Raw genomic sequence first — 12,948 nt, 5'->3', positions numbered from 1 at the left:
GAATGAGGTGGAGGATAAATGCATGGCTGAGGGATTGGAGTGGGGGGCAGGGATTGAGAATTCTGGATCATTGGGACCTCTTTTGGGGCAGACATGACCTGTACAAAAAGGATGGGTTGCACTTGAATCCCAGGGGGACCAGTATCTCGGCAGGGAGGTTTGCTAAGGCTATTGGGGAGAGTTTCAACGAGAATTGTTGGGGGGTGGGAACCAAACTGACGGACGGAAGAAAGGGTGGTTGGCTCACAAATAGAGAAAGCTTGGAGGCAGCGCGAAAGAGAGGATAGGCAGGTGATAGAGATAGTGTCATGGCTGCAGAAAAGGAGGAAGTCATGGAGGGGTTTTCCACGGAGTCTCTGTGGGTGGAAGTTAGGAATAGGAAGGGGTCAATAACTCTACTGGGTGTTTTTTATAGACCACGCAATAGTAACAAGGACATCGGGGAGCAGATAGGGAGCCAGATTCTGCAAAGGTGTAATAACAGGGCTGTTGTGGTAGGAGATTTTAATTTCCCAAATATTGATTGGCAACTCCCTAGAGTGAAGGGTTTAGATGGGGTGGAGTTTGTTAGGTGTGTTCTGGAAGGTTTCTTGACACAATATGTACATAATCCTACAAGAAGAGAGGCTGTAGTTGATCTTGTATTGGGAAATGAACCTGGTCAGGTGTCAGGTCTCTCAGTGGGAGAGCATTTTGAAGATGGTGATCACAATTTTATCTCCTTTACCATAGCATTGGAGAGGGATAGGAACAGACAAGTTAGGGAAATGTTTAATTGGAGTAAAGGGAAATATGAGGCTATCAGGCAGGAACTTAGAAGCGTAACTTGGAAACAGATGTTCTCAGGAAAACATACAGAAGAAATGTGGCAAATGTTCCGGGGATAGTTGCGTGGGGTTCTGCATAGCTACATTCTAATGAGACGGAGAAAGGATGGTAGGGTACAGGAACCATGGTGTACAAAGGCTGTTGTAAATCTAGTCAAGAAGAAAAGAAGAGCTTATGAAAGGTTCAAAAAACTAGGTAGTGATGGAGATCTAGAAGATTATAAGGCTAACAGGAAGGAGCTTAAGCATGAAATTAGGAGAGCCGGAACGGGCCATGAGAAGGCCTTGGTGGACAGGATTAAGGAAAACCCCAAGGCATTCTACAAGTATGTGAACAGCAAGAGGATAAGACGTGAGAGAATAGGACCAATCAAGTATGACTATGAACAAATATATATGGAACCAGAGTAGATAGGAGAGGTACTTAATGAATAATTTGCTTCAGTATTCACTGCGGAAAAGGATCTTGGCGATTGTAGGGATGACTTGCCGGGACCAGACGGCATGTACCCCAGGCTAATGTGGAAAGTGAGGGAGGAGATTGCTGAGCCTCTGTCGATGATCTTTGCATCATCAATGAGGACGGGAAAGGTTTCGGAGGATTGGAGGATTGAGGATGTTGTTCCCTTATTCAAGAAAGGGAACAGAGATAGCCCAGGAAATTATAGACCAATGAGTCTTACTTCAGTGGTTGGTAAGTTGATGGAGAAAATCCTGAGAGGCAGGATTTATGAACATTTGGAGAGGTATAATATGATTAGGAATAGTCAATATGGCTTTGTCAAGGGCAGGTTGTGCCTTATGAGCCTGGTTAAATTTTTTGAGGATATGACTAAACACATTGATGAAGGAAGAGCAGTAGATGTAGTATATATGGATTTCAGCAAGGCATTTGATAAGGTACCCCATGCAAGGCTTATTGAGAAAGTAAGGAGGCATGAGATCCAAGGAGACTACGCCTTGTGGATCCAGAACCGGCTTGCTCACAGAAGGCAAAGAGTGGTTGTAGATGGATCATATTCTGCATGGAGTTCGGTGACCAGTGGTGTGCCTCAGGGATCTGTTCTGGGACCCCTACTCTTTATGATTTTTATAAATTACCTGGTTGAGGAAGTGGAGGGATGGGTTAGTAAATTTGCTGATGACACAAAGGTTGCAGGTGTTGTGGATAGTGTGGAGGGCTGTCAGGTTACCGTGGGACATTGATAGGATGCAAAACTGGGCTGAGAAGTGGCAGATGGAGTTCAACCCAGATAAGAGTGAGGTGGTTCATTTTGGTAGGTCAAATATGATGGCAGAATATAACATTAATGTTAAGACTCTTGGCAGTGTGGAGGATCAGAGAGATCTTGGGGCCTCAGTCCATAGTACACTCAAAGCTGCTTTGCAGGTTGACTCTGTGGTTAAGAAGGCATATGATACATTGTCCGTCATCAACTGTAGGATTGAGTTTAAGAGCCGAGAGGTAATGTTGCAGCCATATAGGACCCTGGTCCGACCCTACTTGGAGTACTGTGCTCAGTTCTGATCGCCTCACTACAGGAAGGATATGGAAACCATAGAAAGGATGCAGAGGAGATTTACAAGGATGTTGCCTGGATTGGGGAGCATGCCTAATGAGGATAGGTTGAGTGAACTCATCCTTTTCTCCTTGGAGCGACGGAAGATGAGAGGTGACCTGATAAAGGTGTACAAGATAATGAGAGGCATTGATCATGTGGATAGTCAGAGGCTTTTTTCCCAGGGCTGAAATGCCTAGCACGAGAGGGCACAGTTTTAAGGTGCTTGGAAGTAGGTACAGAGGAGATGCCAGGGGTAAGTTTTTTTATGCAGAGAGTGGTGAGTGTATGGAACAGGCTGCTGGCGGCGGTAGTGGAGATGGAAACGATAGGGTCTTTTAACAGACTCCTAGATAGGTACATGGAGCTTAAAAAAATTGAGGGCTATGAGCAAGCCTAGGTAGTTCGAAGGTAAGGACATGTTTGGCACAGCTTTCTGGGCTGAAGGGCCTGTACTGTGCTGCAGGTTTTCTATGTTTCTATGTAAGGATCTGTTCACTTAAACATTTGTCATGAATTGTAAAGCAATTGGCCTTGTGCTTTGGAGATACTAGAGACTGCAGATACTAGAACTTGAAGCAGCATTCAATCTGCTGAAGAAATTTAGCAGGTCAAGCAGCATCTATGGGAGGAAAGGAATTGTCACTGTGTGATGCAGGGTTTTTACCCTAAGTGTTGACCATTTTTCCCTTCCACAGATGCTGTTTGACACATTGAGTTTGGTTAGCAGATTCTTGTGGCCTTATGCTTTCTTTGTTGAACTTTATGAATATATCCCTTGTTGACTGGTAACTACCTATGTATCTGCTTCCTGGTACAATGTGGCCAACTATCTCTTTCATAGTGGTAAGCATCACGGTGAGTACCCAGTGGTCTTTCTGAACGTTCTATTTTTTTTTGCGATCTGGCTACTTGTTGATGAAGTAGAGGCCTTTGCATTTAATTAATACTTCTGTTAACCTTTTAGAACTGTGCGAACTATGAATGCAGTTTATGGTGACCTGTATCCCGGAAAGCAACCAGAACACAGAGTGCCTTCTCATTCTGGATATATTTGAAACCCCGCTGGTTTCCTTGGCTGCGTAAGTCTGGAGAAGACACAATCTGGTCCTGCCAAACCCGTGTGATTGAGATGTCTCCCCCACCCCAAACCCTGGTTTGAGTGGATGATGTGTAACTTACTATCCTGTTACAACTCAATGGCAAGAAAAAACAGTTCACTGTATAAGACTAAAGGAATTATATTTATGAAACTTACTTAACTAAAGGATTAGTAAAAAAAAAACAAAAAGGGCACATTAAATTAAATATTCAAATGTGCACATAGAGCCTCTTGAACTTCTCGCGCACTGGACCCTTGGTCTGCGTGAAAGCACACCCTGCCTTTTGAACATTGCTCGCAATCCATCTTGAACAAACAGGTTTTCCACCGGGTCATGTCCTATGACTGGTTCTCCCCAGTGGCTTCTCTCTTCATCTCCTGCTGAACAAAAGCTCCCAGTCCAACCTTAGTGTCTCCCACCAAAAAAAAACTGCCCCCAGTTCCGCCATCCTAATTGGATGGCACACCTTCCTTATCATTCCTCATCTTTAACAAGAACCCAAACAGGCTGAAAGCAGAACAGACTGCTCTTACAGAACTGCGAAATGAAATACCTACAGCATAACAGTAAAGATGTGAGCCAGGGAATTACATATTAATCAATGGAATATTGGATATAACAAGTGGATTGCCATTTACAGTAGGCTGTTATGGTTTTTTTAATAGTTGATTGACAGACCCTGTAGTTGTCCCGTGATAACTGTGAAAGAATTGGGAGGCAACAAGGTTGGCACAATGGTGACTACAATTTGAGAGAGAAGTTGGCTGGTGCCAGTACTGCTACTATTCATTTTAGACTCTCACTTGCTGTTCATTTTAAATGTCATAAGAAGTATCCATCTGATTCTGGAAAGCAACGTCTCAGTCTTAATTCCATGCACAAATCCTTTCTTACTAGTTGGGAAGAAAGCAGTTTTGATAATGATGTAATTATTTAACTCCTTAATCCTCCATAGTTCCCATTTTGTAATCGCCTCAGTTTCACTAATGAGTTTCAGAAACGTGATGTTCACTGGTGTTCATTCACAACTCCTTAGATGTAGGCTGAAGATGAACCAGTAACATTCATGCCACATAAGTATCAGACGATGATCATCTCCAACAAGAGGAAGTCTAACCATCTTCCATTCGCACTCACTGGTATCTCAGTTATTGAGTCCTCTAAGTAAAAATTCAAGAGCATGTAAAAGGCTGAGTGTTGTGAGGTGAGTAACTTGCTTTCTGACTCAGGGTCTTTCCATCATCTACAGTGCACAATTCAGAACTGTGATGAAATACTCTTTACTTACTTTGATCTGTTCAATTCCAATAACACTCAAATGGCTCAATAATATCCAAACAAAATGACCCACATAATTGGCAGATCAACCATCTAAATATTCATTCCCTTCACCATCAGAACACAGAATCTTGCAGTATGAGCCATCTACAAGATATACAATCATTTGGCTAGGCTACTCTGACATGACCCTGCAGATGTTGATATCTACCATCAAAATGGACAAAGGCAGAAGATGCATGAATGCATCTTCCATAAATTCCCTTCAAATTGCATCCCATCCTTTACTGGAAACTTCATTGCCAGTCCACTTCACTTGCTGGATGCAGTCCCTGGGAGCCCATACACAGTGGCACTGTAGAAGTACATTCACTGAAAGGACTGCAGTGGTTCAAGAGGGGCAGTTCGTCTTCACCTTCTCAATGGAACTAGTTACGGGTAATGAATGTTGACCTTTCCAGCTGCCTCTAGATCTGTAAAAATAAATTATAAAGTAAAAGAAAATTCATATTGAAGTAACAAAATATTCTGACCTCATAAATTAATGGAATGGAACATCGAGGATCTGTAGGACCTCTTCATAGTTATACATTTCTGCTTCATATAAAAGAAATTAATAATTCAAACTTTGGCGCTTACTGAATTTTGTTCCACTTTAAAGATTTACTGGTTTACAAGAACCACTTCATCGAAATTATGTTGTCAGCCAATTATAATGTGTATTTCTGAATGTGTTAAAAGTACTGAATAAATTATACATGAGCTGAAAAACTGAGATTTGATTTAAACATAGATTGACTGCCTACCTCGAAGATGAAAACGTAGATGATATGGTGAGTACTGCCATGTCATGCTCTGCCTGCTGAATTTACTGTAGTTCCTGGTCTATTCAATTTTTTTTAGCAGAGATTGCAGTTAGCTTCAGCGTCTGTGATCTAGTCTAGGAAAATTACATTTTTATTGTTAATGGCAATCAATTAATCATTTGAAGGAGGATCAAGTTCCCTCCTCTAGATGAATGTGATAAGTGGCCTTGTAAAGAATGTAACAGGGTATGGGTATTATCTGCAGAATCAGACACATGAAAAAGTCATTGATTTTACAAGGGTCAGAGATAGTACCATTTATATAACAAGAAAGTAAAACGACATAAAATTCTAGAAAGTTCTGGCACAGATGCAGCTCGCTGTGTCCATGTCCACTTCTTTTGTTTATGATATTTCAGGTGTACATGTCAGTACCTCTTAAATGTGGTGATCGTCACTATTTCTCTTAAGCTTGTCACTAATCTTTGTACCGGTCACTTTTACATTTATGACTTTTGACTACTATAATTTTATAAAGATAAACAACCTTTCATATCCATTGTCTAAGCCCCTGGTAATTTTAATCATTTTAATTAAATCTCAGCTCCACAGAAAACAAACTCAGCTTATCCAGTCCTACTTCATTGTTGAAATTCTCCAGACCTGACAATACCCTTGCAAATCTGCTCTGAATCCCTCCTCTGTAATCACATCCTTCTTATAATGTGGTGACTGGAACTGTGCCTGGTAGTCTAGTTGTGGCCAAGTTATGGGTATGCACAGATTTTGAATAGCTTCCTTACTCTTACAAAGCACAGGCTAATAAAGAAAAATGTCTTGCATGTTTACTTAGTTACCTCTACTGCTAGCTCTCAACAGTCTCTGTGTTCCTCTCACCCCAACATTTCAGGATTTTAAGTCATTTCTTGCCCTGTTTGCCATTCCTAAAAGCATTATGTTTTGCTTAAATTCTATTTGTAATGATTTAGCCCACCATTGAAACAGTGGGTGACACAGTTAGCATTACGCTTTACACTACCAGTGATTGCGATTGGGGTTCAATTCCCACCTCAGTCTGTGAGGAGTTTATACGTTCTCCCCATGAGTCCTCCGGGTGGTCCGGTCTCCTCTTACACTCCAGAGACTTGCAGGTTAGGATTAGTAAATTCTGGGCATGCTATTTTAGCGCTGGAAATATTTTGACACTTGCAGACTGCCCCCAGAGTAATTCTCAGACCTTTTAGGTCATTGACACAAGCGATGCATTTCACCGTATCCTTTGATGTACATGTGACAAATAAAGCTAATCTTTAAATCCTAATCTGTTTCTCTTTTTTAATCAACAAGCCTTTAAAAAGTTCTATATTATCAGCAAATTCCAAAATCATAGTTCACCCTCAAATACCAGTACTTTAGTTAAATCACATATACAGTATATATGAAAGAATGGTAAAAGAACCTTAGCCCTTGTGTAACCACAATAGAAACAATTTCAGAGTTTTTCTGGCATGGAACCAGTTTTGGAGTCTATTTGCCATTTTTTCTTTGTTCTCAGGAGCTTTTATTTTTCTGACCAGTCTGCCATATTGGACTTCCTTGTGGATTTTTCTTAGAATCTGACAATCAGACAACTTTTCCCTAATTATTTCTAGCATTTTTTTATTTTGGACTTCCATTAACTACAGCATTGTGCTTTTGACTTAAAATGCACATAGTGTATTTCAAAAGCTGTTTTGGAATAAATCAATCATCTTGTTCAAGTAAAGTCAAGTAATGGCAGTCATAATGGTTGAGCTCATCAGATATGCAATAACTTTCCCTTGTTGTTACCTGACCCTTTACTAATCTGTTATGAGGATATATAAGGTGCTTGTTTCATTGTTTGCATTTTGAGTGAAGTGATTTGGTGTCACCCTTCTGTTCGGAGATGGATGACCATTGGCTCACAGAAATCTTTCGATGCACCTTGCTTTTTGCCCTGCTGAGTGTCAACATACCTGCGTCACCCAAGCTTAAATCTGATGAGGGTGCCAGTTATAACAATTGACAGCAAGACCAGGGAAGGGCTGTTCAGGTTAATGGTATTCCTAACCACCTCAAAAAATTCAGTTTGTCACCCAGTACTTTCCTTTTCTGTGCTGACTGCCCTTGATTAGTCAGCATTTCACTAAATGACTGTTGATACTGTCCGTCAGGTTATCTTGTGCTAATAATTTTCCTTCCACTGTGATTAAGATGATAGACCTAGAGGTTAATGTAATTAATGGAAGCATACAGAATTCACAACCACTGACATTGAGTTAGGGTTTCACTTTGGATCTGACATGTTGACTTAATTATGTGAAGTTCTGTTACCACACTTTTGTGTTCAATTCTTGGAGTACAATAAATGTTTTTACAGTTTTTCTTAAAAATAAAACACCTCATGCTGTTTTGTTTGCAAAAACCTACACTGGTGATCCTGATGCTCCAGGATGATTCCAGAGTTACTGAACATGTCAGCCAATGCAGTCACTTTGAAACTGCTAAATGCCATTAGTTGTTTTGTACAAGCTAAGGCCCAAATTACACTGCAAAAAATCACTGCAGACGTCACCAAATTTTACAATGTAGTAGTGTCGCTCAGCAGGTCCACAGCTTCAAGAGAAGTGAGTCTATAGGTTTTCACAAGTAAAACAATGTGAGGCATTTTATGTTTAAAAAAAACCATAACAACTCATTTGTTATGCTCCAAAAACTGAACACGAAGCATGGTAAACAAACTTTATGTAATTACATCACCACGCCAGACCAGCTTCTTAAAGTGAACTCCAACTCAAGCTCATTGGTTATGTACCTTTCCACCAAGTACATTACCCTACACAGGCTCCCCCCCCCCGCCCCCCCCAGAATTCACTAAAACCGGCATCATGAGCCTGCTCGGAGCTCAGACAAGCCACCCAACTTGGGTCCTATTTTTCATGGGTGGAGGAACAGCAGGTGCCTCTGGCTCATCCAGAGAGGTGTTGGCATGCTCAGTCATGCCGAAAAGCCTGGGATGTGTGGGACCGGGTAATGATTGGGGATGGTGACCTCATTAACGTGTTGGTAATTGCCACATGGGTGGTAACCACTATCGGACTTGGGGAGCACACGGAGGGGTGAAACCCAGGGGCTATTCGACTGGCATATAATGCTGTGTCTTACCATGTTGGCAAACTCTGCCTTTGCAGTTGCCAGCTTTTTTGGGTCCAGTCTAGGTGTCCAAACATGGACTGGCAGTCCAGGTGTGGGAATGTGGTGCTCAAAACCATGTTTTACGACTGTAGTGGAGAACGTGGGCACATGTTGCATAGGCCATTGGACTGCGGGTGATACGCCGTGGTGTGATTTTTTTTTTTCCAAAGTTGATTTAGTTAGGGGCTACAATCAGGTGCCTGTGTGCTCAGAGGACATTTCCAAAATAGCTATGATAACACTGTTTGACCTTTTTGAGTTTCTGTGCATGCGATTTGGGCTGAAAATTGCAGCACAGACTTTCAGACGGCTGTATTAAAAGACTTAGATTTTCTTTTTATTTACCTGGATGACATGCTTGTCACCTGTGCATCCAAGTCGGAACATGTATTTCATCTCCACACACTTTTTGAGTGCTTAAGCCAACACAGGTAGATTATTAACTCTGTTAAATGCCAGTTTGGGTTGTCAACCATTGATCTCCTCGGCCATCACATCTCTGCAGAAGGTGTGAAACCCCTCCCATCAAAAATAATTGTTATTATGGATTTCCCACCACATTGCACTGCTTAAAAAAAAAACTACAGGAGTCTTTAGGCATGGTGAATTTCTGTCACCGCTTCATTCCGTGAGCTGTTGAACTTACGCTCACACTGTATAGTGCCCTTAAAGGCATTACCCCTAATCACATGCTTTACCTAGCAGTGGACATGACCAGGGTGTTTGATGATACCAAACGAACTCTTTCCAATGCGACTCTGCTGACGCACCCGCTCCCCAACACACCTATTGCCATTACTACTGATGCTTCAGACTATGGTGGCATGGCAACCAACTAACCTACTGACCCAGAGGTCCAGGCTAACCAAACAGCAGTCACGGGCCTGCGGTTGGCTGACATTAAGTTTGGTGAAGCTGGGGTTTCCCTCTTGTACGATGTCTCAGCTGATTACCCTCACCCCACAGTGCCCGCAAACTGGAGGCAGGCTTTTTAACTCCATACGTGGCCATTTGCATCTGCGCCAGAAGGCCTCACAGAAACTGGTTGCACTAAATTTTGGGAGGTGCAGCCTTGGAAAGAACATGTATGACTGGAGTGCAGCCTGGGTGGAGTGCCAGTGGACAAAAATTAACTGTCATGTCCAGGTGCCATTGGCACCTTTTGAGGTCCCTGAGCTACATGTGACCATATCAATGCGGACCTTGTTGGTTCTCTTCCTCTCTCTCGCAGTTTAACACACCTCCTCTGGCCACATGGTAGCTGTACCACCATGGCCAGAGGTCCTTCCCCTAACATCGGCAACGACCGCAGACATTCATCAGCACTTGGGGGTTGCTCGGTCTGGCGTTACGCTCAATCACACCACGGCGTATCACCCGCAGTCCAATGGCCTATGCAAGCAGTTTCACCGCTCCTTAAAGGCTACTTCAAGGGCTTCCCTAATGGATGAGTGTTGGCATAATCATCACCCGTGGGTCCTGAATTCATTACAAGTGCCAGGTGATTTTTATTCCTGATGTCACGACTGCCTGGTCGGCCTCTCAACAGCACTACATCTTCTTCAGTAAATTCAATTCCTTTTCATCTATTCCTTCCTCCCACCATGGCGTACAGCACTCTTGGGTTCCTGTTGACCTATGTTCCGCCTGGTTTGTTTTCGTCTGCCATGATACACACCAACATCCCCTTGGGCCTCGTTCTGTTGGCCCTTTACATGTTTTGTAACAGAGAGAAAAGATGTTTATCATAGATAAGTGGGGTTAACTGCAATGTGTTTCGGTAAATCGCCCTAAACTAGCCCACCAAGATTTGAAGGATTCTGCTACCATGCCCCTGGTATCACCAAATGATCGTGTCAACATACCTCTGGATGAGCCAAAGGCCTCTGCTATTCCTCCACCCATGGAACATAGGACCCAAGATGAGTGGCTCATCCAAGTTCTGAACAGGTTTACAATTTTGATTTTAGTGAATTCTCAGAGGACCTGTGTAGGGTAATGTAAGGTGGAAACATACATAACTCACAACCACCAACATTGAGTTAGGGTTCACATTAAGAGGCTTGTCTGACATTATATAATTATGTAAAGTTCTGTTACCACATTTTTGTGTTCACTGTTTGAGGTACAATAAATGGATTGTTGCGGCTTTTCTTAAACATAAAACACCACACCATTTTAGGCCTGCAATTGTTTAGCCTATGCGTTCCTCATTCTGTAAGTAAGTGGTGATGAAGCGTAAGCACTTTTCTGTCCAGGCATGGCTGAAAAATGATCGTAGCCTCTATTGTTTCCTCTCTAGCCATTCTTTTAAAAAAAAACTGAGTTTGATTTTATCCAGTCCTGACAACTTTTAAAACTAAGATCCCGCATATTTTTTTTTCTCTCGCACATCTCTTTCCCTTTTTTTTATCATGCCCAATATCTGCCAATTCTTCCGTAATCTGAAATATCAGCACTGACCTGCTGAATGTTTCCGGTGTTTTTCTTCATTTTAAGCATCTTGTTGTGTAAATCACAATGTTAATGTTAATTAAAGCAAATTATCTTTAATTTAGTAAATGAGTGAGTCTGAGCCATATATGACCAGTGAAAATCTAGATGTGTACTTGGTCCTTGCAGTTATTACTATCCCAAGCACACTTCAGGAAATTCTAATCTGAGGGAAATTTCTTGAGATACAAAATTTTCAAAGCGCTTAGCTTACCCAATGGTAATTCTGTTTACTCACTGGAGAGTAATATTGAAATCAGATATTGCACTGCTGCATCAATTGCTTATTTGCATCAGTACTTGTGTCTATATTTAATTTATTTGCTATTGATTTTGGACCATTTATGCTAAATAATGGCTGAAAAATAATATTCGTATATAATTACAGCAATTGCAATGACTGAAATATTTTTCATATTATGTGGATAGCCAGTTGTTGTTTTCGTCTGTATCATTGAAAGTAGTGAATTAAGAAAGGAAAATGCAGGAATTTCATCCAGCAATAAATCAGTGAATGTAACATATCAATACAGAATCTATTGTTTTGGCATTTGAGTGAATGGGTAGGACTGGTTGGGAGGAGGGTAGGGAGACTGATCTGTTATTGAAATAGTTTACGTTGGCTGACACAAAAAATTAGCAAATCTTTACAATAGGATATGACTGCTTTCTATTCTTTACAGTTGCTAAGGGTTTAAGGTTTGGAACTCTCAAATGTTATGATGTATTTACATGTTATTTGAGCAATCTGAAATTTACACATTCTATGTCCTCACTTATTTTCCTGTACATCAAATATTTATCCAATTTTCCCATTGAAGTTGTAATAATCCCTGCCTCAACTATTCTGTTGGGCAAGATATTCTTTTCCATCAACCCGATGCATAAATATTTTTTACTAGCCCTTGTTCTAATCTTGCAAGTGACAACTTTAAATTGATTCTCTTCATTGCGGACTGCACTATAAAAGTTATCGAAGGTTATTTTCACTGTGGAAAAAATGAAATGTCTACATAATTACTTTGTTCAGTAACAGAAATATTTTCAGTATCTGATGTACCTTGTCATAACTATATCTTCTTCCTTAATGCTGTCCAGATGAAACTGATGTATACAGTGCATTCTATATGGTAATACTACCTACCTACAATGCTTGATGTGCATACAGCACATCTCTTTATTTACCTGACTGTTCATAACTCAAAATGCACAAGTCTTATTTTCATGCCATGATAATATACTTACAGGGAATAAACTATTTCTAGCTGTGGCCAGCTGGTAGCACTCTTCAATTATTCTCCAGGAACTTGAGCACAAAATCTTAGCTGATATGTTGATTCAGTACTGAGTGAGTACTAAATTGTTTGAGGTGCAACCTTTTCGATAAGGTGTTGAACCTCCTGCTGACTTGGACATACTTGAGAAATTTCTTGAGTTTCTGTTGAGAAATATTTTGATCAATGCATATTGTTTAATCAACATTACAAACAGATTCATTGGTTATTATCATGTCGCTGTTTTGTGGATTTTGGTTCTGCATATTCCCACATTATAACATGACTATCACCGAAGTTCTCAATTATGTGTGTAGTATACTTCATCAAATCGTAAAGGTGCTACAGAAATCTTTCTATCTGAGCATTTGATTTCACTGTGCATCCACAAG

The 12,948-nt window shown here is 41.0% G+C and overlaps 1 protein-coding gene across 7 annotated transcripts in view; it reads left to right on the top strand.

Annotated features, from left to right (window-relative positions):
• ikzf2 (IKAROS family zinc finger 2) overlaps positions 1-12,948 on the top strand; it is a 159,022-nt gene that overhangs the window by 54,844 nt on the left and 91,230 nt on the right. The window contains exon 1 of one of the 7 annotated variants that reach the window (XM_063051569.1): positions 5,589-5,600. The exons of the other annotated variants lie outside the window; for them this stretch is intronic. Within the exon in view, the coding sequence (XP_062907639.1) occupies positions 5,598-5,600 (3 nt within the window). The 5' untranslated portion in view covers positions 5,589-5,597. Of the gene's footprint in view, positions 1-5,588; positions 5,601-12,948 lie in introns of those variants that run through there. 7 annotated transcript variants of the gene reach the window in all.

The sequence above is a fragment of the Mobula hypostoma genome, chromosome 6 (genome assembly GCF_963921235.1).
Source record: "Mobula hypostoma chromosome 6, sMobHyp1.1, whole genome shotgun sequence".
In the NCBI taxonomy this organism is placed as follows: domain Eukaryota; kingdom Metazoa; phylum Chordata; class Chondrichthyes; order Myliobatiformes; family Myliobatidae; genus Mobula; species Mobula hypostoma.
This window is presented reverse-complemented; position numbering and strand designations above follow the sequence as displayed.